Genomic DNA, 26634 nt, shown 5'->3' on the forward strand with positions numbered 1-26634 from the left:
AGATAGGCATTTGCTGTATATGGAGTTAAGATGAACATTTGCTTTACAGAGACTCGGTTAAGATGAACACTTGCTTTATAAAGACTCAGTTAAAATGAAGATTTGCTTTATATAGATTTAATTAAGATAGCCATTTGCTTTATATAGAGTTAAGATGAACATGTGCTTTAGAGGGACTCAGTTAAGATGAAGATTTGCTTTATATAGATTCCATTAAGATGAATATTTGCTTTCAAGAGACTCAGTTAGACCCAGTTAAAATGAACATTTGCTTTCTAGAGACTCAGTTAGATCCAGTTAAGATGAACATTTGCTTTCTAGAGACTCAGTTAGACCCAGTTAAGATGAACATTTACTTAATACAGGCTCACATTTTTGCAAAACTAATTCAAAAGCATGAACAGCAATTCTGCATTCACTATTTCTGTCTTCTATACATTCTATATGATAAAAATTTCAAGAACTAATATAAGGTATATGCAATGAACTGCAGTGTTTCCCTATTCATTTATGATATGTGTTTAATGTAAAGTTTTTGTTAACCAACCAGTGTTTAAGGCCTAAAGAGAAATGTATCAACAACAATATGGAACTTGAAGTCACAGAGAATTCTTATTTACCTTATACACTCACTTATAAATCAATCCCAGAGACAAGCAACATAGACGCTGTTCTGCCATTGCATAATGCACCAATGGATTATGGTCTATGTTGTTTCTTTTACTGGTTATTCATAACAAACTGCATAGTGCCAGATCTGCCAACGCATTGTGTGACAGCAGATCTGGGTGTGTGCAGATGAAATAGACTTATAAGCATGTATATATTGTAAGATGATGATTTCAGATGAAGAACACTTCAGTCTTATAAATAAAAAATAATTTATCTATCTAAATACTGGTATCTGTCTATCTATCAATGTATATCTATGTATTCATATATGTACCTATATCTGTGCATCTATATACCTGTCTATGTATCTATGTACATCTATTTATGCACATCTATCTATGAATGTATGTTTATGTACATTTATCTATGTACATATATGTACATCTATCTCAGTAATCTATCTACGTCAAGTGTTTATATACACCTATCTCTTCACATCTATGTACACCTGTCTATGTACATCTATGAACATCTGTTGATATATGTTCATCTATGTACATCTATCTATCTATCTATCTATCTACCTATCTCAATGTACTTCAAGCCATAACAATCTATGTACACCTGTCTATGTCATCTGTCTGTGTACATCTATCAACGTACATCTGTCTATGCACATCTATGTACATCTATCTAATATGTACATCTGTATGTATGTACATCTGAGTGTATGTACATCTGTCTATGTACAAAGTCATCTATGTTCATCTGTCTAATATATCTACATCTATTGTACATCTGTGTACATCTATATATGTCAGGGGATGGGACATTTTAGTTACACAGTGTTCCCTCCCTATTTACCATCCCTATCAAGCCCATCAGTATAGTATAAGCATCATTCAATGGAAATTTTAGCATTGATTAAACAGGCTTAACTGACTTCCACCATGTTTTAACTCTTTAATTCCATTTTATTGTAATTCCTAGCTGATGAGAACCAACTGTAATGTCATTTCAGATCATGAAACTCCCTCTTTCTTATGGTTTTGTGTACAATGTAGCACAATATGTTATTCCGTTATTACATTATAACCTCTATAAGCAGAATCATGTTATAATGGGTTTTACCTCTACTGCAATATGTTATCCCATTATTACATTATAACCTCTATAAGCAGAATCACATTATAATGGATTTTGCCTGTATTGCAATATGTTATACCGTTATTACATTATAACCTCTATAAGCAGAATCATGTTATACTGGGTTTTACCTCTACTGCAATATGTTATCCCATTATTACATTATGATCTCTAGAAGTAGAATCACATTATAATGGGTTTTACCTGTATTGCAATATGTTATCCCATTATTACATCATAACCCCTGTATAGAGTGTCTTCACTTCTAACAAAGGTAATTTATATGGCTAAAATAAACAGTGTTATAATGAAGGAGTACTGTGAGTAGGAACTCTACATATGATCTAATTAAACTGTTGGACGGCAAGAAATATTCAAATATGAACAAGCTGCATACCCATGATCGACAACTACAGAATGACGGTTGTCATCATTCTGGCAGATTATGTACAGGGCTGAGGCTGCCTCCTGAACAATGCGGGAATTGGATGAATGAAGCAGGGCTGTGAAATTTCGTACTCCTCCCATCTCAACAAAGTTATCCTGGAATTAAGATTTAGGTAGTATAAAAACCTTTTCACAAACACAGAATATGTATTGTCACTCAACCATGTCAATTTCAGTATTCAACAGAATAATACCTTATCAGAATATCCAAGAGACTTCTTGGTTTTAAAAACCAAAACCCCTCCAGACCTAATTAATTATTTTCAATTTAGAAGGGTTTGGGTTTTCTAAGTTATATTTGTAACTGTGAAAAAATACTGATTTAATTATTTCCATGAGAAACCTCCAGTCCCAGTGATATTTTACCACAACACATATTATAAACAAGCCCTTTACACATATTCATTGTTAAAACCTGCATGCAACATATGTTATTATAACAAACTCATCATTTATTCAAAAGTTAATGTCAAACAGTAATTTACATGTATGGATTGGACAATATTGTGATGAGCTCAGTAAAGGCCTCACCACTCATGTTAATATCAAACAGTACTTCACTGGTATAAGTTAGATTGTGATGAGCTCAGTAAAGGCCTCACCACTCATGTTAATATCAAACAGTACTTCATTGGTATAAGTTAGATTGTGATGAGCTCAGTAAAGGCCTCACCACTCATGTTAATATCAAACAGTACTTCACTGGTATAAGTTAGATTGTGATGAGCTCAGTAAAGGCCTCACCACTCATGTTAATATCAAACAGTACTTCATTGGTATAAGTTAGATTGTGATGAGCTCAGTAAAGGCCTCACCACTCATGTTAATGTCAAACAGTACTTCATTGGTATAAGTTAGATTGTGATGAGCTCAGTAAAGGCCTCACCACTCATGTTAATATCAAACAGTACTTCATTGGTATAAGTTAGATTGTGATGAGCTCAGTAAAGGCCTCACCACTCATGTTAATATCAAACAGTACTTCATTGGTATAAGTTAGATTGTGATGAGCTCAGTAAAGGCCTCACCACTCATGTTAATGTCAAACAGTACTTCATTGGTATAAGTTAGATTGTGATGAGCTCAGTAAAGGCCTCACCACTCCTGTTAATGTCAAACAGTACTTCACTGGTATCAGTAAGATTGTGATTAGCTCAGTAAAGGCCTCACCACTCATGTTAATGTCAAACAGTACTTCACTGGTATCAATTGGATTGTGATGAGCTCAGTAAAGGCCTCACCACTCATGTTAATGGCAAACAGTGATTTACCTGTATGGATGGTATGGTGATGAGCTCAGCCAGGGCCTCACCACTCATGTTAATGGCAAACAGTGATTTACCTGTATGGATGGTGATGAGGTCAGCCAGGACCTCACCACTCAAGCTAATGGCAAACAGTAATTTACCTGTATGGATGGTATGGTGATGAGGTCAGCCAGGTCCTCATCACTCATGTTAATGGCTAACAGTTATTTACCTGTATAGATGGTGATGAGCTCAGCCAGGTCCTCACCACTCATGTCAATGGCAAACAGTAATTTACTTGTATGGATGGTATGGTGATGAGATCAGCCAGGTCCTCATCACTCATGTTAATGGCTAACAGTTATTTACCTGTATGGATGGTATGGTGATGAGCTCAACCAAGGCCTCAACTGCATGCTCCTTCGTAGATTCATCGGAACTCATGGACATGTCCATCAGAACATTGAGGCTAATAATAAAAAAGGATGAAGATGACAAATATATCTACATGTAGCAAACTGCAAGTAAACAACAATGTAATGAACATTGTTTACTAACAAAAACAATTCTATAAGGACAGAGCATGCATGTTTGTTCCGATGAACTAAATTTTATTAAATTCAAGAATCACATGTACCATTATGAGTTGTAAATTAATGTTGTTGTGCTGAAGTTGTTTCTTCTTTAAGTCACAGTGACTTTGACCTTTGACCTTTTAAGCCCAAACCAACAAGCCTCTACCTTAACTCTGGTGTAAGCTATCCAATGTTTGGCAAAGGTACATATTGTCTAACTAACATTATCAGGAGGAATGGACAGACTGTCAGATGATATCTTAGGAATGGACAGACTGACAGATGATATCTTAGGAATGGACAGACTGACAGATGATATCTTAGGAATGGACAGACTGACAGATGATATCTTAGGAATGGACAGTCTGTCAGATGATATCTTAGGAATGGACAGACTGACAGATGATATCTTAGGAATGGACAGACTGACAGATGATATCTTAGGAATGGACAGACTGACAGATGATATCTTAGGAATGGACAGATTGACAGATGATATCTTAGGAATGGACAGACTGACAGATGATATCTTAGGGATGGACAAACTATGACTTCATAGGAATGGACAGATGAAAGGGTGGCATCATCGTATATATAACACATTATGCCAGATGGTGGACATATATGATTAAAAAGCTTATTTTTAAGGCATGTCTACTTTTCAAATGACCAAAATGACGTAAGTACAAAAACATATATTTTATTCTTTGATACGACCATTTTTTTATACTATTTCCACAAATAGAATATTTGTTTTCTTTTAATTTATACACTATTACAACAGAATTTTTAGTATTAAAACATCAAAAAGCTAATAAAAATATATAAATTAATGAATTTTCAAATAAAATGAAACATGATTACATGATTATAATGAACTGGTTTCTACAAATTTCTGGATTTATGAAAGTAATCAGAGACACTCACATACAAGTAAACGTATCAATATAATCTATGGATTTTGTTTGTAATTCTGATCCAACAAACAAATGTCACTGGTCTGTAGGCATTCTCAGAAACATGGTCTACTGTATTTGATGAGAAGGAAAATTAAATTCTACTCAATTTTAATACCAAAAATGTTCATACAATGTTGTCCTCTGATTACAGAGCAATAGTACTAGTGGGAAAAGTTAGTGTAAATGTTTAAAGTTTCAAAAGATTTTAAAATGTGTTAAACAAGATGCTTTGACAGCTTTTCCAGTTAAACCTAGATGGTAACAGGTAAGACACTTTAACAAAATGTGAGGTACTCTGGTAACCACTGAGTTGAAAATTATAAAAAATGTTAAACTGTATCTATGGTGACTATAGTCTGACTCTACATCCCCGTTTGTTTGTACCCCCCTACCGATTTAAAAAACAAGAAGGTTTAATGTGATAAAAAGTGCACAGAACTAAGTCAATTGAATTGTTGATTTATAATTTCTAACCTGACTGTGACCAGAATGGCACTAATGCTGGCCTCCCCTGCACCACTTCATGCTTAAAGGACTTTCCATACTAACACTATGCATATTGCGTACATTATAGGCAAGTTTATTTCCATCAGACAACATAATGACATAGTTCATCCTGTTTGGCAAATGCTGAATAATTGCGTAAATTACATAACGTTGAGAGTATGGAGTTATATCCCTCTGCATAAATGAACATAAAAATTAAACCGCTTGTTAAATCCACACGAAAAGCGTAGTTGTCATTTTCTTTGCTTGATTCGACTTTATAAATATCGGAAGCAGACAACTTATGTATGTACATGTGTAGTCGTGATACACCCCTTTGCCAAAAATGGACCAGAAACTGGAAATGGATCCGAGCATGTCCGTCTTTTGCACTGAAACTTCCATTAAGCATGAAATGCGCGTAAGATGACAGTGTTAGGGCCGCTCTACTCAAAGTCAGGTTAGAAACTATAAATCAATGAATGAATTGACTAAGTTCCTTGCACTTTTTACCACATTAAAGGTTTCCGCTATTTAAATCGGTAGGGGTGTACAAACAAACGGGTTTGTATTATCAGACTATAATCCACACTGATAGTGCCCAGCATGTGTTCCAAGTATGATTTACTGCAACTGCTGATAAAATAAATGTGCTACAAAAATTTGTATACAGGATTTAGAATAACAATAGTAAATTTAAACACTAGTTAACTATATCTGAGTGACAATGGTTACCCTGCACATTTTCTTTCAAGAAAATTGACATTATTTAAAATTAGATGGGGCATTTCATTGTAAATGATCTACACTGAATATAAAACAATAAACTATACAGATAAATTCATTGCTATTAAAGCATTATTGGAATGGTCAACATCTAAGAATTTTCACAACAAGCATTTTCCAAAACATAAATAAAGATCTTCAAAGAAATGTTTTGACAAAAAGACTTGAGAAGTGGCTATGTTTTTATTCATGACAGTGTAATCAGAATTCTCTTTACATATTTTCAGCTTTGATTACCATACCCTGAAATCCTTAGAAGTGTAAAACTTACCCTCCTTCTGCTACAATCTTGAATTTGTTGTCATCTCCTGTGGCTGCCATGGTGGCCAGCTCATATGCAGCCGTCCTCTTGTCCTTCACTCTAAGACAAAAACAAATTTAAGAAAACTGTCACTGCATATCATTATAGCAATTTGTTTGACTTCCCATTCTATTTTTCTACTCAATCTTCTCACTACAGAAGCCATTTCTAAGATTGCAACACTGAATTCAGACAATTCCAGTTGTCTGTGGGAATCAAAGCCTTGTTCTATTCAATACCACTCTCCCTCATTATATTTATTAGAGGTCCATAACTACAGTTCATATTATGCACTCAACAACAATATTGCATGAATTATACAAATTCAGTTAAAGCATTGTTCATAGTTTGTACAGCTTTTCAGAGGTTCATTTCAAGGAGATTTCAAGGTTTTTCAAGTTGACATTGAATATTGTTTTGTTGCTTTGTTTATCACTGCATAAATATGCAAAAAAGTAAAAGCAAAACATCTCATAATTGTTTTTATCTGTGTAACAGAAAAATGTAGTTGACTAATACTTCACCTGGTAAATACCAGTTTCAAGTCTCTTTTGACCAATAATTTTATCTCATTTGACTTTTTAATAGGGTCCATAATGGACTTTTAACATCTGGATGAAACAGCTTGTCTGCCCAACTAGGACAGGACATATGTTACAAAAGAAATGACACTTCTGGGTGCAGAAGTTCAAAAGTCAGAATGTAAGAGTCACTCTAATCTTCTTGTTTTGGAATTTTTCATGTCAGATGATGAAAACATTCATGAAATAATATTAAAACTTTATTGGAATTTTTCGTGTCAGATGATGACAATATTCATGAAATACTGTTAAAACATTGTATCATAAAAATTTCAAACATATATATATTCAGGAAGTATTTAGGACAATATTTTCAGAACAGTATTTAGGACAATATTCAGGACAATATTCTGGACAGTATTTAGGACAATATTCAGGAAGTATTTAGGACAATATTCTGGACAGTATATAGGACTATATTCAGGACAATATTTAGGACAACATTCTGGACAGTATATAGGACAATATTCTGGACAATATTTAGGACAATATTCTGGACAGTATTTAGGACAATATTCTGAACAGTATTTAGGACAATATTCTGGACAGTATTTAGGACAATATTCAGGAAGTATTTAGGACAATATTCTGGACAGTATATAGGACTATATTCAGGACAATATTTAGGACAACATTCTGGACAGTATATAGGACAATATTCTGGACAATATTTAGGACAATATTCTGGACAGTATTTAGGACAATATTCAGGAAGTATTTAGGACAATATTTTCAGAACAGTATTTAGGACAATATTCAGGACAATATTTAGGACAACATTCTGGACAGTATATAGGACAATATTCTGGACAATATTTAGGACAATATTCTGGACAGTATTTAGGACAATATTCTGAACAGTATTTAGGACAATATTCTGGACAGTATTTAGGACAATATTCAGGACAGTATATAGGACAATATTCTGGACAGTATTTAGGACAATATTTAGGACAATATTCTGGACAGTATATAGGACAATATTCTGGACAATATTTAGGACAATATTCTGGACAGTATTTAGGACAATATTCTGGACAGTATTTAGGACAATATTCTGGACAGTATATAGGACAATATTCTGGACAGTATTTAGGACAAACAGTATATAGGACAATATTCTGGACAGTATTTAGGACAATATTCTGGACAGTATTTAGGACAATATTCTGGACAGTATTCAGGACAATATTCTGGACAGTATTCAGGACAATATTCTGGATAGTATTTAGGACAATATTCTGGACAGTATTTAGGACAATATTCTGGTCAAGATTTAGGACCATATTCAGGACAATATTCTGGACAGTATTCAGGACAATATTCTGGACAGTATTTAGGACAATATTCTGGTCAAGATTTAGGACCATATTCAGGACAATATTCTGGACAGTATTCAGGACAATATTCTGGACAATATTTAGGACAATATTCTGGACAGTATTCAGGACAGTATTTAGGACAATATTCTGGACAATATTTAGGACAATATTCAGGACAGTATTTAGGACAATATTCTGGTCAAGATTTAGGACCATATTCAGGACAATATTCTGGACAGTATTCAGGACAATATTCTGGACAGTATTTAGGACAATATTCAGGACAGTATTTAGGACAATATTCTGGACAATATTTAGGACAATATTTTGGACAGTATATAGGACAATATTCTGGATAGTATTCAGGACAATATTCTGGACAGTATTTAGGACAATATTCTGGACAGTATTCAGGACAATATTCTGGACAGTATTTAGGACAATATTCTGGTCAAGATTTAGGACCATATTCAGGACAATATTCTGGACAGTATTCAGGACAATATTCTGGACAGTATTCAGGACAATATTCTGGTCAAATATTTAGTACGACATTCAGGAAAATATTTAGGACAATATCAAGGACAAGATTTAGGACACTATTCTGGTCAATATTTAGGACACTATTCTGGTCAGTATTTAGGACAATATTCTGGTCAAGAGTTATGACAATATCCAGGACAGTATTTAGGACAATATTTAGGACAATATTCTGGTCAAGATTTATGACAATATTCTGGTCAAATATTTAGTACAATATTCAGGACAATATAAATAATTTCAGTTTGCAGTTGGACTCATAAGCAAGTATATACAGTATACAAAACTTGTTTTTAATTTAATATTATCTTTTCCATTCAGGCCACATGTGTCTGTATGCCAGTATGTTTTAGATAGCAGAGTACAGTCATGTCATAGGAACTGTAGTATTATGTTTTGAATGGCACAATACAAAGTCATGTCACTGAAACTGTATCAGTACATTTTGAATGGCAGAGTACAAGTCATGTCATTGGAACTGTACTAGAATTTTTTGAATGGCACAGTACAAGTCATATCATTGGAACTATACAAGTATGTTTTGAACGGCAGAGTATTAGTCATGTCACTGGAACTGTACTAGAATTTTTTGAATGGCAGAGTATAAGTCATGTCATTGGAACTGAACTAGAATTTTTTGAATGGCACAGTACAAGTCATGTCATTGGAACTATACAAGTATGTTTTGAATCGCAGAGTACAAGTCATGTCATCCACTGTACTAGAATTTTTTGAATGGCACAGTACAAGTCATATCATTGGAACTATACGAGTATGTTTTGAATCACAGAGTACAAGTCATGTCATCCACTGTACTAGTATGTTTTGAATGGCAGAGTACAAGTCATGTCATTGGAACTGTACTAGTATGTTTTGAATGGCAGAGTACAAGTCATGTCACTGGAACTGTACTAGTATGTTTTGAATGGCAGAGTACAAGTCATGTCACTGGAACTGTACTAGTATGTCTTGAATGGCAGAGTACAGGTCATGTCACTGGAACTGTACTAGTATGTTTTGAATGGCAGAGTACAAGTCATGTCATTGGAACTGTACTAGTATGTTTTGAATGGCAGAGTACAAGTCATGTCATTGGAAATGTACTAGTACTTACTTATTGCTCTTAGCTAACATCATCACTTCTTCAATGTCTCTTTCTTGTACAAGAGTTTGCTCTATCAGGTCACCAGTCTAAAACAGACATATAGATTGGAATAATTATTATGGTCACCAGACTCTTGCTCAATGCAAAATGCTAATACAAGCAAACAGTACAAATTTTCAGTCTTGCACAAGTGGCTTCTAGAATGCAGACCATATTTTCGTAGTCATCTAAAATGGACACCTTTCTTTAGACATTTGAAGTTTTTCAAATTCGTTACTTTTCTTTTGCAGTCTCTTTTAATAGTGCTAAAGGTGAAGAGTTGGTGTATATATTTCTCACAAAGTAAAATTATCTCTTTTGATTCAGAGGTATCAGATATTCTTACATGATGGTTTGAGTAAGTTTGGCAAGTGTGCTTTTGTAATGCATGCTGTGTTCAAATATGGGTAATTTACAATATGTTTCAGTATGGTTTGTTTTGCTTATGCAAAATCCAGGGCAGTTTCAAGTGAATTGCAGGTGATGGTATATAATGACAAATGTATTTTTAATGCATTGGTTTAACTTTTGCCAATATCTTTATTTGTCATCAAATGGACATTGTATGCAAACAATCACTGACATGAAGCTAGGGTAATATCAAGTTGCACATGTGTAACACAAATGCCCTGAACAGAATATATTTCAGATTTTAGTGACTTAGCTCATAGTTTTAGTGGTTTTATTGTTGAAAATTACTTATGAGGATTTCAGATCATGTAAAAGCAAAGATCAAACTAACACTTGCCACAGCATTCAGAAAAGACTGTAAAAACTCAGCATCTAAGTTTTGCACTTACACAAACTGTGTTTGATCCTAGCAAAGACATTTATATAATGCATCAACACCAGCACAGATTACCATCACACATGCCCTTCTGGGTGCACGTGATGTAAATCCAATCAATCAATCAAACCAGCACAGATTGTTGTGTATTAAAAATGCCAGAGAACTCAGCAAAAACATTAAACCACTGGGTTTTAAGTCTTCCCATGTCTTTTGTCAAATGTTTGCACACAGCAAACTGTATCATCCCAGCAGACACAGAAACACCAACAATCACACACACACACAAACGCCAACAATCACACACATACACCTCTTAACATTTACACATACTCTATTAGGCACTGCATAAAAACAAATGAGATGTTTTTCATTCAAGATGAATTTCAAACAATTTATACAAGGTATTCTGGATTGCAACCAATACTATTCAGTTATGTATGCAATAGAAAAAATCAGTGCCTCACTTCCAATTAAGTTTCTTTAAATTTTCACTAACAACAAATGCTGAAAGATATGAATTTTAAGGTATTTTAAATTCCATTATTTGGTGAAAATGGTACCAATCAACCATAGAAAACAATCATTTATACATGTGTTGACCATAAACTGCAAATTTCCACTTCAACACTCAGTGCCATACATACAGGGACCCACTGTGTGGCTTCACCACTGAAATCTGATTAATAAAATTGTCACATATCCTTAACTGAACCACATAAGTCACAGATTCAAACTCTGGTTCTGGCATGTGCAATGGTAGATCATTGCCCAATCAAGGTCAATGGTTTTCTCTGGGTTATCTTGTTTCCTCCAACTTGCAGAACACTGTACAAATATCTGAATAGAACACTGTACAAATATATGTAGTCAACTTATAGAATGCTGTACAAATATCTGTACTGTCAACTTATTGAACACTGCACAAATATCTGTACTATCAATTTATCGAACACTGTACAAATATCTGTACTATCAATTTATAGAACACTGTACAAATATCTGTACTGTCAACTTATCGAACACTGCACAAATATATGTACTATCAATTTATAGAACACTGTACAAATATCTGTACTGTCAACTTATAGAACACTGTACAAATATATGTACTGTCAACTTATAGAAAGTTGCACAAATGTATGTACTGCCAACTTATAGAACACTACAAATATCTGTACTGTCAACTTATAGAACACTGTACAAATATATGTACTGTCAATGCATAGAACACTGTACAAATATATGTACTGTCAACTTATCGAACACTGCACAAATATCTGTACTGTCAATGCATAGAACACTGTACAAATATATGTACTGTCAACTTACAGAACACTGAACATATATATGTACCATCAACTTATAGAATGCTGTACAAATATATGTACTATCAACTTATAGAACACTACAAATATATGTACTGTCAACTTATAGAACACATTATAAATATATGTACTGTCAACTTATAGAACACTGTACAAATATATGTATTGTCAACTTATAGAACACTGTACAAATATATGTACTGTCAACTTATAGTTGTTGTTGTTTTTGTTGTTGTTGTAGGGTTTAATGCCATTTTTCAGCACACAATAGGCTATACATGGCGGCCAGTATTAATGGTGGAGGAAGAACCCGGGAAAACCCCGGAAAGAACCACCGACCCACAAGAAGCTACTGGCAAGCTTTCTCACATACCCACATTGGCTGAATCCAAGACTCGAACCCACGCAGACAGAGGTGAGATGGCAGTGAACCATAACAGAGAGCGCTTTAGACCACTCCAGGCCCTGTCAACTTATAGAACACTGTACAAATATCTGTACTGTCAGGAATACTAAATGTTAATTGAATCAAAGAAATTTTCCAATCCTCAAAACAAAAGGTTTGGTATGATAAATTAAAAATATTTGAGTGAGAATATGTTAAATACATAGTATTTACTGATGTACAGTCAAACCTCTAGGAAATGAAAAATGTCCTTTAAAGGCAGCTGACTTCTTATTACTTATTTTGGGGGGTAAAAAGTTGATGTATGGGATGTGGAAAATGTCCCAATTCCAATATGAAAGATTTCAAAATCATGCAAAATTCCCATATTCAGCAATTTATTCCAGAAAATTTTGTTTCTAAATTAAACAAACTTTTTGCCTTAAAATCAAGGGCACATGACCAACATTCACAACTGTGACAGAAAAAATGGTGGATGTAATACATGTGGAAATAAAATACACCTCAATAGTGAAGTTGTACACAAGGTAGGCACATATCCCTGTAGTAAGCAGCAAAAGAGGGGCCTGCATTGTGAAGAAAACGGCAGTGTACACATTCTTGCTGGAACATGCATCTGAAAACACCATGTTGCTACAGCCATGCTTCTGAAAATAAATATCACAGACAAATGTTAATACTTGGTCACAAAAGAAATCATATTAAATTGGTAAAAATTGAAAGTCAAATTTAGAACAAGAGCATCCTGAGCAGAACAATATATTCCGGCCATCCACAAAGTTTGGTGTACATTTGTGATGTAGAACTAATATTACTGAGTGTCTTAGTCACCCCCAGCTTATCCATTGATCCAAAACTGAAAGGTTTCTTCGATATCCTCAAGTGCAAGCAATTCACAAAATTCTGTCCATGTCTGTGTTGCAAAACTAATGTTATTGAATCCATTTTTCATCTTTCAGTCACAGTGACCATGCCATTTCTCCTTTTGACCCTCAAATCAACAGGATTTTTCCTTACTCAAATCAACAGGATTTTTCCTTGCTCAAATCAACAGGATTTCTCCTTACTCAAATCAACAGGATTTCTCCTTACTCAAATCAACAGGACTATCTCCTTACTCAAATCAACAGGATTTTTCCTTACTCAAATCAACAGGATTTTTCCTTACTCATATCAACAGGATTTTTCCTTACTCAAATCAACAGGATTTTTCCTTACTCAAATCAACAGGATTTCTCCTTACTCAAATCAACAGGACTATCTCCTTACTCAAATCAACAGGATTTTTCCTTACTCAAATCAACAGGATTTCTCCTTACTCATATCAACAGGATTTTTATTTACTCAAATCAACAGGATTTCTCCTTACTCAAATCAACAGGATTTTTCCTTACTCAAATCAACAGGATGTATCCTTATTCAAATCAACAGGACTATCTCCTTACTCATATCGACAGGATTTTTCCTTACTCAAGTACAAGCTATGCCAAAGCAAGCTAATAAAAACTGCAATAGTTGTATCCACAAACTTTCTATCAAAAAGGGCAACAGTTCTTACAAATCATGTGAGCACAAAGATTTGTCACTGTGTACATCTTTAGATGATAACAAGTACAAAGTTTCAACTCGATCCATAAAAAGTGCAAGACAAGTGGCAGGACTAGTTACACTAGTGACATTGTTATGCACTACAATAAGTTACAAGACTGAAAGAGCAGTAGGTCAAAATGACAATGTCATACACTACAGTAAGTTACAATACTGAAAGAGCAACAAGTATATGTAAAATTGTCATACATTACAATAAGTTACAGCACTGAATGAGTAATAAGTCGACATAAAATTGTCATACACTGCAATAAGTTACAAGACTGAAAAAGCAATAAGTCTAAATAAAACTGTCATAAACTGCAATAAGTTATACGACTGAAAAAGCAATAAGTCTACATGAAATTGTCATACACTGCAATAAGTTACAAGACTGAAAAAGCAATAAGTCTAAATAAAATTGTCATTCACTGCAAAAAGTTATATGACTGAAAAAGCAATAAGTCTACATGAAATTGTCATACACTGCAATAAGTTACAAGACTGAAAATGCAATAAGTCTACATGAAATTGGCATACACTGCAATAAATTAAAAAACTACAAAAGCAATGTTTGAATGAAATTGTCATACACTGCAATAAGTTACAAGACTGAAAAAGCAGTAAGTCTAAAATAAATTTCAAGAGCGAAGTGGTTTGTTAATATGTACATCTTCAAGTGATGACTGTATTTTTGTAACTAGTTTCATGGTAATCCATCAAAAACTGTGATTAACTGCACTCACAAGATTGTCTCATACACTGCATTAAGCTAAAGGACAAAAGGGCAGCAACTCTAACAAAAATTTGCAGAGCAAAGTGATGACTAGCTTCACTAACAAGACTGTTTTATACACTGAAATAAGCTACAAGACAAAAAGTATTTAAAGAAATACAAATGCAAACTGATTTTTTTTAAATGTGCACCTAAGGGTGATAACCATAAAATTTACCAAGTTTCATGGCAATCTCTCAAAACCTGAGGGGTTAGACATCTTAGTGAATGATCAACTGAGGTACAGGCAGAAGGAATGAATTACTATATAATGGCAGGGATATAACAAGTACTGCAAAGGGTATACAATACACTTGTTCCATGACCTTTACCCTATGAATTACCTTGACCTTTGGGCAAGAGACTTTACTACCATATGATAAGATGTGAACCAATGGTAAGGTTTCATCAAAATATATCCATTGGGGTATCTGTATCACAAAACAGGGCCAATGACCTGCATCACCCATTGATGTGACCTTGACATTAAGGTAAGGGGTATGACCATCAATATACAAGATACTGACAAGATGTATATAATGACTTTAGTTAAAAATATCCTTGTAGGTTCAACTGTTACACTATATATGGATAGAGTTCACTGATATTTCTGTCTTGTATACCTTAACCTTTAAATTGGGGTGGGGTGGCTATGGTATGTTACACACTGTCTTACATGGCTGGTTAAAGTTTCATTAAAATATCTCATTTATAGTTCTAACATTATACTATGGCTAAGGAAAAATGTCATAGTTACATTTTCCCTTGCTGTGACCTACACCCTGAGGAAAGGGGGTATGACTATAGTGACACACATTCTATACAATGATAAATGTTTGGCAAAAGTTTCATTCAAATAACTCGACTGGCAAGGGGGTCATACACCCCACATGGATACAAGTAATCAAATTACATTTCCCCAGGTCATGACCTTTACCTTCAGGCAGGTTCACAACATAAGTCTAGTCATGATATATGTGTGGGAAAAAATTGAGGAAACTCTCCAAGAAAGGTATGGGCCGGCCAAGCAATTGTAACGGAAGCAGAGAAGGACAAACAATACCATACCATAAAATGCCAAACTTAGGATGGAGAATACAAAAATTAAATGTATTCATACTGCAGATTGGCAACACTAACACACTAAGTCACTAAGACACTAAGACAAATCAGTAATCATGAAATTGATGCAAGTAATTTCATATACTATTCCAGGGATATACTGTAATTGATGCAAATAATTTGACATTATTTCACATTCTATTCCTAGACCAATAAAAAATCATGTAACCAATGCATGTAACTTTACATACTGTTCCAGTAGATATAATGTAACTGATGCAAATAATTTCAGATACTGTTCCAGTCAAAATCATGCAAATAATGAAAGTTATTTCCAATATTATTCCTGAACTGATCCAAGAACTTCCTATACTATTCCAGTGAAAATCAAATAACTGAGGCATATAATTTCATATACTATTCTAGTAGAAATCATACAACTGAATGCAAGTAAATTCACATACTATTCTAGTGAAAATCATGTAACTGAATGCAATTAATTTCTCAAACTATTCTAGTAGAAATCATGTAACTAAATGCAAGTAATTTCCTATACTATTCTAGTGAAAATCATACAACTGAATGCAAGTAATTTCCTATACTATTCTAGTAGAAATCATACAACTGAATGCAAGTAAATTCACATACTATTCTAGTGAAAATCATGTAACTGAATGCAATTAATTTCTCAAAGTATTCTAGTAGAAATCATGTAACTAAATGCAAGTAATTTCCTATACTATTCTAGTGAAAATCATACAACTGAATGCAAGTAATTTCCTATACTATTCTAGTAGAAATCATACAACTGAATGCAAGTAAATTCACATACTATTCTAGTGAAAATCATGTAACTGAATGCAATTAATTTCTCAAACTATTCTAGTAGAAATCATGTAACTGAATGCAAGTAATTTCCTATACTATTCTAGTGAAAATCATACAACTGAATGCAAGTAAATTCACATACTATTCTAGTGAAAATCATGTAACTGAATGCAATTAATTTCTCAAACTATTCTAGTAGAAATCATGTAACTGAATGCAAGTAATTTCCTATACTATTCTAGTGAAAATCATGTAACTGAATGCAAGTAATTTCCTATACTATTCTAGTAGAAATCATACAACTGAATGCAAGTAAATTCACATACTATTCTAGTGAAAATCATGTAACTGAATGCAAGTAATTTCTCAAAGTATTCTAGTAGAAATCATGTAACTGAATGCAAGTAATTTCCTATACTATTCTAGTAGAAATCATACAACTGAATGCAAGTAAATTCACATACTATTCTAGTGAAAATCATGTAACTGAATGCAATTAATTTCTCATACTATTCTAGTAGAAATCATGTAACTGAATGCAAGTAATTTCCTATACTATTCTAGTGAAAATCATACAACTGAATGCAAGTAAATTCACATACTATTCTAGTGAAAATCATGTAACTGAATGCAATTAATTTCTCAAACTATTCTAGTAGAAATCATGTAACTGAATGCAAGTAATTTCCTATACTATTCTAGTGAAAATCATGTAACTGAATGCAAGTAATTTCCTATACTATTCTAGTAGAAATCATACAACTGAATGCAAGTAAATTCACATACTATTCTAGTAGAAATCATACAACTGAATGCAAGTAATTTCTCAAAGTATTCTAGTAGAAATCATGTAACTGAATGCAAGTAATTTCCTATACTATTCTAGTAGAAATCATACAACTGAATGCAAGTAAATTCACATACTATTCTAGTAGAAATCATGTAACTGAATGCAAGTAATTTCCTATACTATTCTAGTAGAAATCATACAACTGAATGCAAGTAAATTCACATACTATTCTAGTGAAAATCATACAACTGAATGCAAGTAATTTCTCATACTATTCTAGTAGAAATCATGTAACTGAATGCAAGTAATTTCCTATACTATTCTAGTGAAAATCATACAACTGAATGCAAGTAAATTCACATACTATTCTAGTGAAAATCATGTAACTGAATGCAATTAATTTCTCAAACTATTCTAGTAGAAATCATGTAACTGAATGCAAGTAATTTCCTATACTATTCTAGTGAAAATCATGTAACTGAATGCAAGTAATTTCCTATACTATTCTAGTAGAAATCATACAACTGAATGCAAGTAAATTCACATACTATTCTAGCAGAAATCATACAACTGAATGCAAGTAATTTCTCAAAGTATTCTAGTAGAAATCATGTAACTGAATGCAAGTAATTTCCTATACTATTCTAGTAGAAATCATACAACTGAATGCAAGTAAATTCACATACTATTCTAGTGAAAATCATGTAACTGAATGCAATTAATTTCTCATACTATTCTAGTAGAAATCATGTAACTGAATGCAAGTAATTTCCTATACTATTCTAGTGAAAATCATACAACTGAATGCAAGTAAATTCACATACTATTCTAGTGAAAATCATGTAACTGAATGCAATTAATTTCTCAAACTATTCTAGTAGAAATCATGTAACTGAATGCAAGTAATTTCCTATACTATTCTAGTGAAAATCATGTAACTGAATGCAAGTAATTTCCTATACTATTCTAGTAGAAATCATACAACTGAATGCAAGTAAATTCACATACTATTCTAGTAGAAATCATACAACTGAATGCAAGTAATTTCTCAAAGTATTCTAGTAGAAATCATGTAACTGAATGCAAGTAATTTCCTATACTATTCTAGTAGAAATCATACAACTGAATGCAAGTAAATTCACATACTATTCTAGTGAAAATCATGTAACTGAATGCAATTAATTTCTCATACTATTCTAGTAGAAATCATGTAACTGAATGCAAGTAATTTCCTATACTATTCTAGTGAAAATCATACAACTGAATGCAAGTAATTTCACATACTATTCTAGTGAAAATCATGTAACTGAATGCAATTAATTTCTCAAAGTATTCTAGTAGAAATCATGTAACTGAATGCAAGTAATTTCCTATACTATTCTAGTGAAAATCATGTAACTGAATGCAAGTAATTTCCTATACTATTCTAGTGAAACTCATGTAACTGAATGCAAGTAATTTCTCATACTATTCTAGTAGAAATCATACAACTGAATGCAAGTAAATTCACATACTATTCTAGTGAAAATCATGTAACTGAATGCAATTAATTTCTCAAACTATTCTAGTAGAAATCATATAACTGAATGCAAGTAATTTCCTATATTATTCTAGTGAAAACCATGTAACTGAATGCAAGTAATTTCCTATACTATTCTAGTGAAACTCATGTAACTGAATGCAAGTAATTTCTCATACTATTCTAGTAGAAATCATGTAACTGATGCAAGTAATTTCTCATACTATTCCAGTGAAAATCATGTAACTGATGCAAGTAATTTCTCATACTATTCTAGTAGAAATCATGTAAGTGATGGATTATTAGCCAAAATCATCCAATACTCATTTGAAGTCTTCAGTAACACATGTAAATAATTCTAGCAGACAACCCAACTGTAGTTGAATAGTAAATGTAATATCTTCTGGTGGTTAAACTTCCATGGACTGGTGTCCCATTGTGGTGGTTAACCTTCAATGGACTGGTGTCCCAGTGTGGTGGTTAACCTTCAATGGACTGGTCTTTCATTGTGGTGGTTAACCTTTGATGGACTGGTGTCCCATTGTGGTGGTTAACCTTCAATGGACTGGTGTCCCATTGTGGTGGTTAACCTTCAATGGACTGGTCTTTCATTGTGGTGGTTAACCTTCAATGGACTGGTGTCTCATTGTGGTGGTTAACCTTCAATGGACTAGTGTCCCATTGTGGTGGTTAACCTCCCATAGGCTGGTGTCTCATTGTGGTGGTTAACCTTCCATAGGCTGGTGTCATATTGTGCAGGAAACAAATAAAGGCCAAATTCAGTGCTGCCTCAGTATAATATTGCTCATTTAAGCCAAACAAATGACCCACATTTTAAGTGAGAGTGAGAGCCTGATACCAAGAAATGCTGCAACAAGCCTTGGTCTTAAAGAAGTGTAAAAAATAGGGTATTTTATGATGTGAAATCCCTTTTAACAGGAGAACCCATCAAAAAAGCAGTAGTTGTTGTATATAACTGTCCAATACATTATGTACCAAACCACTTTATAGAGTGATATATCCAAATTTTGTGTTATAATGATGTGTGTAATAGCAGGGTTCATGTAATTGGTTCTCATCAAAAAAACTTAAAATTAAATGAACAACTATTATATCAATGATAAAATAAAATTCCACAAATGTAATGAAATCCAGAACTAAAACATGCAATATGAGAAACTTTTAAAGTGTGGGAACAATGTACTCTGTATTCCTGCCATGGAAAAGGGGATACATTGCTGACTTTCAAGTAACTATAAAGGTGTGTAAGACATTAACCTTTACATTAGAAATACAACTGGATTAAATTACTTAATTTTCTTCCATGACTTATAAATGTACTTACAACAATTGACATCCACTCCACTGAAGCAAAGTACAAGCTTACTGCAAAAATACCTAAGCCAGAGGTGCCAAATACAAAGCAAAAAACATACCGCCTGCAAAAAAAAAAAAAAAGAAATTGATAGCCATTATGAAGCATTTAAAAAGTAATATCTGGGCATGATTAAATTCATGACAAATAAAAAAAATCAACATTTTAGCCACATGAAATGTCTCAATTATCTCAGTAATATGGCACTTACATTAATTCATCACTTTGACCATTTGATGTAACTATTACTTTTATTACCTTTTCATGTATATATATATATATACATATCTATTATATATGGTATCTATTTTTGTCAAGAGATGTAGAGCGAGAGGAAGAGAGACGCAACACATACAAGTGAAATGTGTTTCCGATGAAGCCTCCAAGCCTGGTATATTCCGGTAGAAGATACCAACCGACCAAGACGTACAATGCACACCAGATGCCTGCATATGGGAATGTTGTCATAACAGCCAGTACAATAAACATAAAGTGGAGATACAACAGAACCTGAAATACATATTACATGCATGTCAGACATAGGTCAATTTGATCAAAGCATATGGTATAAAAATGTATATAATTTTACAATATACATTCCCATGAGTGCCAAGTGGTACTGACATATTTTATGTCACAATACCCTTAGCCTAACCATGAATACCTAGCGGTACCTCCATATTTTATGTCACTGTATCCATAGCCTACCCAGGAGTACCTAGTGGTACCTTCATATTTTATGTCACTGTATCCATAGCCTACCCAGGAGTACCTAGTGGTACCTTCATATTTTATGTCACTGTATCAATAGCCTACCCAGGAGTACCTAGTGGTACCTTCATATTTTATGTCACTGTATCCATAGCCTACCCAGGAGTACCTAGTGGTACCTCCATATTTTATGTCACTGTATCCATAGCCTACCCAGGAGTACCTAGTGGTACCTCCATATTTTATGTCACTGTATCAATAGCCTACCCAGGAGTACCTAGTGGTACCTCCATATTTTATGTCACTGTATCCATAGCCTACCCAGGAGTACCTAGTGGTACCTCCATATTTTATGTCACTGTATCCATAGCCTACCCAGGAGTACCTAGTGGTACATGTACTGCCATATTTCATGTTAAAAGCTTTGTATAAAATGACGAAGTTACTGTAATCATACAATTTTAGGCAACCATAAAATGTTAGTAAATGTATTGAGCAAACTAACATTAGTTAAAATATTCTACTCTGTAAAATTACATAAAGTAAAAATAAGTATGATATAAATACTAATGTCATACCATGATAAGCAATTCTGAAAGCTGGTAACCATGGATACATATAAAAAGGTATAATATAAATGTCATTGTTATACAACATGTCAGCAGATGGATTTTAAGTTAAAGAAATGTCCTGTTTCAAGTCTTGTCTTTAATTTTGATTTAACATCCTGCTAATCACAGTATTTGCATGTATTAATGCATCAGGATGGAATAAAACAAGTCTGTATTATTATATGACACAGCACAGATTTTCATTAGACAGGGTATACCAAACATTATGACATAATGACTTAGCTCAGACAGGGTATACCTAACATTACAAAAATATTCTGGTTCATCAAGAACTCAATTAAATTTTAGGTTCATTATGTGCTAAAAATTAAATTCCCACCAATTTTATAACACTCAGATACTGTGATTCAAGGTAATATGAACTTGGAGTAAAAGCTAATCAAACATAAGAGATGGAATTGAAACGTGAAACAAAATGGTGTGCTGCATATTCAGACTTAGTGGCTCCACCCAGGAGCTGACCCGGGGGAAGATGAAGCAAAACCTGTAAGATCACGTTGTGATGATGTTAATATTCCAAATATGAAGTAAAATGAAGACTTTAACTAAACTGTGTCCCCATTTTTTTTGTTAATTTCATAACCCCACCTTGGGGCAGGACCCAGGGGCAGGATTAGCTATCAGAAAAGGAGAATATGGGATTATGTTATATTTAAAAAAGTCAAGATAATTCAAAAAAGGAGTTATAAAACTATAAGTAATAAACACATGCCAAAAAAGAATATTAGTTTTCTCATTATGCTGTAATTGTCAACTCTGGGATATTCAGCATGCCATATTGTATTCTTGCTTTGATCTGAATATTTAGTCAGCTTGATGTGAATGTGACTCTCTGCGTATCATCATTACTTGTTGTCTGAGTAAAGCAAATTATCACCATCAATTTGTTGTCTGAGTAAAGCAAATTATTGCCATCAATTTGTTGTCTGAGTAAAGCAAATTATTGCCATCAATTTGTTGTCTGAGTAAAGCAAATTATTGCCATCAATTTGTTGTCTGAGTAAAGCAAATTATTGCCATCAATTTGTTGTCTGAGTAAAGCAAATTATTACCATCAATTGTTGTCTGAATAAAGCAAATTATTACCATCAATTTGTTTTCTGAGTAAAGCAAATTATTACCATCAATTGTTGTCTGAGTAAAGCAAATTATTGCCATCAATTTGTTGTCTGAGTAAAGCAAATTATTACCATCAATTGTTGTCTGAGTAAAGCAAATTATTACCATCAATTGTTGTCTGAGTAAAGCAAATTATTGCCATCAATTTGTTGTCTGAGTAAAGCAAATTATTACCATCAATAGTTTTCTGAGTAAAGCAAATTATTACCATCAATTGTTGTCTGAGTAAAGCAAATTATTGCCATCAATTTGTTGTCTGAGTAAAGCAAATTCTTACCATCAATTGTTGTCTGAGTAAAGCAAATTATTACCATCAATTTGTTTTCTGAGTAAAGCAAAGTATTACCATCAATTGTTGTCTGAGTAAAGCTAATTATTACCATCAATTTGTTGTCTGAGTAAAGGAAATTATCAAAATCAGTTGTTGTCTGAGTAATGCAGTTTACCAAAGTCAGTTTTTGTCGGAGTAGAGCAAATTGTTGCCATCAGTTGTTATCTGAGTAAAGGAAATTATCAAGATCAGTTGTTGTCTGAGTAAAGCAAACTATTACCATCAATTTGTTTTCTAAATAAAGTGAATTATTACCATCAATTTGTTGTCTGAGTAAAGCAAATTATTACCATCAATTTGTTGCCTGAGTAAAGCAAATTATCAACATCACATTGTTGTCTGAGTAAAGCAAATTATCATCATCAGTTGTCTGAGTAAATCTAAATATCGCCATCAGTTGTTGTCTGAGTAAAGCAAATTATTACCATCAATTGTTGTCTGAGTAAAGCAAATTCTTACCATCAATTTGTTTTCTGAGTAAAGCAAAGTATTACCATCAATTGTTGTCTGAGTAAAGCAAATTATCAAAATCAGTTGTCTGAGTAAAGCAAATTATCACCATCAGTTGTCTGAGTAAATCTAAATATCGCCATCAGTTGTTGTCTGAGTAAAGCAAATTATTACCATCAATTGTTGTCTGAGTAAAGCAAATTATTACCATCAATTGTTGTCTGAGTAAAGCAAATTCTTACCATCAATTTGTTTTCTGAGTAAAGCAAAGTATTACCATCAATTGTTGTCTGAGTAAAGCAAATTATCAAAATCAGTTGTTGTCTGAGTAAAGCAAATTATTACCATCAATTTGTTGTCTGAGTAAAGGAAATTATCAAAATCAGTTGTTGTCTGAGTAAAGCAGTTTATCAAGTCAGCTGTTGTCTGAGTAGAGCAAATTATTGCCATCAGTTGTTATCTGAGTAAAGAAAATTATCAAAATCAGTTGTTGTCTGAGTAAAGCAAACTATTACCATCAATTTGTTTTCTAAGTAAAGCGAATTATTACCATCAATTTGTTGTCTGAGTAAAGCAAATTATTACCATCAATTTGTTGCCTGAGTAAAGCAAATTATCAACATCACATTGTTGTCTGAGTAAAGCAAATTATCACCATCAATTGTCTGAGTAAATCTAATTATTGCCATCAGTTGTTGTCTGAGTAAAGCAAACTATCACTATCAATTGTTGTCTGAGTAAAGCAGTTTATCAAAGTCAGTTGTTGTCTGAGTAAAGCAAATTATCACCATCAATTTGTTGTTTGAGTAAAATGTTCAACTTGAATTTGAATGTTTATACTAACTTCTAACATGTTTACTTCAAATGACAATTGCACAAATTGATTAAAGTTGAAAATGTACCAACCAGAATGAATTTACTGGTTAAGACTGTCCACAAAATATTGTATAGAAAGAATGACTGCAATCAACCATCTGCTCTTATATTACAACTGTGCCTGGGGTGGATAAGATAAAGTTGGGTTTTTCATTAAATGAGATAAATAGCCTACCTTGTTATGTGTTTGTGTAAAAAAAAAAATTAATTAAAACTTAAATTAACGTACCATATATACTAAATTATAAGTCGAATCAAACTGCACTAAAGAGACCCAGATCTGCTATGACACAATGCACTGTCAGAGCTGGGTCTGTGCCATTTGCTATGAGTAATCAGAAGAGCAAACAATATAGACCCTAATTCGCTAGCACATTATGTGATGGCAGATCAGAATCTATGTATTTTGCTGTCAGTCCTACTTATAGGTGAGTATATACAGTTTAAAATGGAACCAATTCAACTGCAAACAGATCAAGTCCAATGCATTGATATCCTGAAACAGGTCATTTAGACACCTTGCAAAATGACTGACACTGATAATGAGTTGTGTTTATTGAAATATGCTTTCATAGATTAAACTTATTTTTTAATAAATGTACTATTACTTCCAAGAATAAATTATACATACTTTTAAATCTGCCAGAAGCCTCTCTCTCCATCTCATGCATTTGATCTCAGAATAGAGTGCTGCCTTAACGGGCTGAGGCTGACCTTCACCTTTGTCAAAGCTCATGGAAAGGGAGCTGGAGACGGATCTCATGTCCCCATAGGACTGAAAAACCAGTGGAAAAATAAATTAAAGTTATTTGTAAAATGGACTGAAAAAACAGAACTCCTGAAATTAAAGGCAAGTCCTGAAATTATTATATTATCTTTCCTACCAGAGATCCTTAATACCATCATATAGTACCCAATTCTGACTAAAACATTTTCATGTACACTTACATAACCTACTGTTAATTTATTATCACCATAATGTCAAAGTCTTTTTTTTTTGATGTTCAACATTTTCATGCTCATTTGTACAAAACAAAAAGGAAACTCTAAAAACTGAAAAGAATTTTTATTTGTGTCCAAAATCCACAAAATTATTCATCCAAATTCCAATTAATAACAGGTCAAACTTACACAGTTGGTGGAAATAAATGTCACCATAATTTCAATGGGGACTAATAATAATTAAATGTAATCTGGCATAATTATATGTACTTTGAAATATCAAACTAAACCCAACATTGGGCAACAAATTGAGCCTACAAAACAAAAAATTCAATTCAGCTAAACTAGATATACTGAAAAACTATTCAAGAGTGACAATACACATGGGTTTCATTCTAGAAGAAATTATTATTTCTAAAATTTTAATTTGATCCTAAACAGATAACAGAAACTCTTCTTTTTAAACATTTCAGTATAATTTACCAACTAGTTAAGCAAATTGATTCCTGTATTGATGAATAATGGTGTTTATAAAATGATGTTCCTTCATAAAGGAAACCACAGGACTGCCATAACCTGCTTGTTGACTAGTTATACTTTTTTTTAGATATCCACATACATGTCACCCCTCTCTCTCTCTCTCTCTCTCTCTCTCTCTCTCTCTCTCTCTCTCTCTCTCCTTACATCATGTCCCTGTTTGTTGCTCATTGGCACCATCTTCACCACACTGTTTGACTTGATGCCATAGTCATTAAGAACAAATGCATCACGCAAGAACTGTCCATTGTATCGTAGACGAAACTGGTGCTCCTCACGGCCGATCTCAAACAGAATATGCAGCAGATGGGCTCTTATCCTTGCAACTCTATCTCCTTCCTTTACCACCACTATAAATGTTTTATTCTGCAAAATTCAACATAAAATTAGTAAATGTAAGAAGAATCTCAATTCTATTGTACTTTTGTTTGTC

General features: G+C 33.2%; 1 protein-coding gene across 1 annotated transcript in view; it reads right to left on the reverse strand.

The window, feature by feature from the left end:
* The window catches only part of LOC149782474 (uncharacterized), a 55767-nt gene that overhangs the window by 24450 nt on the left and 4683 nt on the right, over positions 1–26634 (reverse strand). The window contains exons 2-10 of the mRNA XM_089933898.1: positions 26349–26567; positions 25354–25497; positions 20959–21113; positions 20574–20667; positions 13171–13314; positions 10117–10193; positions 6530–6619; positions 3822–3921; positions 2156–2301 (exon numbers count right to left, since the gene is read on the reverse strand). Of these exons, the coding sequence (XP_089790024.1) occupies positions 2156–2301; positions 3822–3921; positions 6530–6619; positions 10117–10193; positions 13171–13314; positions 20574–20667; positions 20959–21113; positions 25354–25497; positions 26349–26567 (1169 nt within the window). The remainder of the gene's footprint in view (positions 1–2155; positions 2302–3821; positions 3922–6529; positions 6620–10116; positions 10194–13170; positions 13315–20573; positions 20668–20958; positions 21114–25353; positions 25498–26348; positions 26568–26634) is intronic.

This window comes from Sinohyriopsis cumingii, chromosome 15 (assembly GCF_028554795.1).
Source record: "Sinohyriopsis cumingii isolate HCF-2022 chromosome 15, ASM2855479v2, whole genome shotgun sequence".
In the NCBI taxonomy this organism is placed as follows: Eukaryota; Metazoa; Mollusca; class Bivalvia; order Unionida; family Unionidae; genus Sinohyriopsis; species Sinohyriopsis cumingii.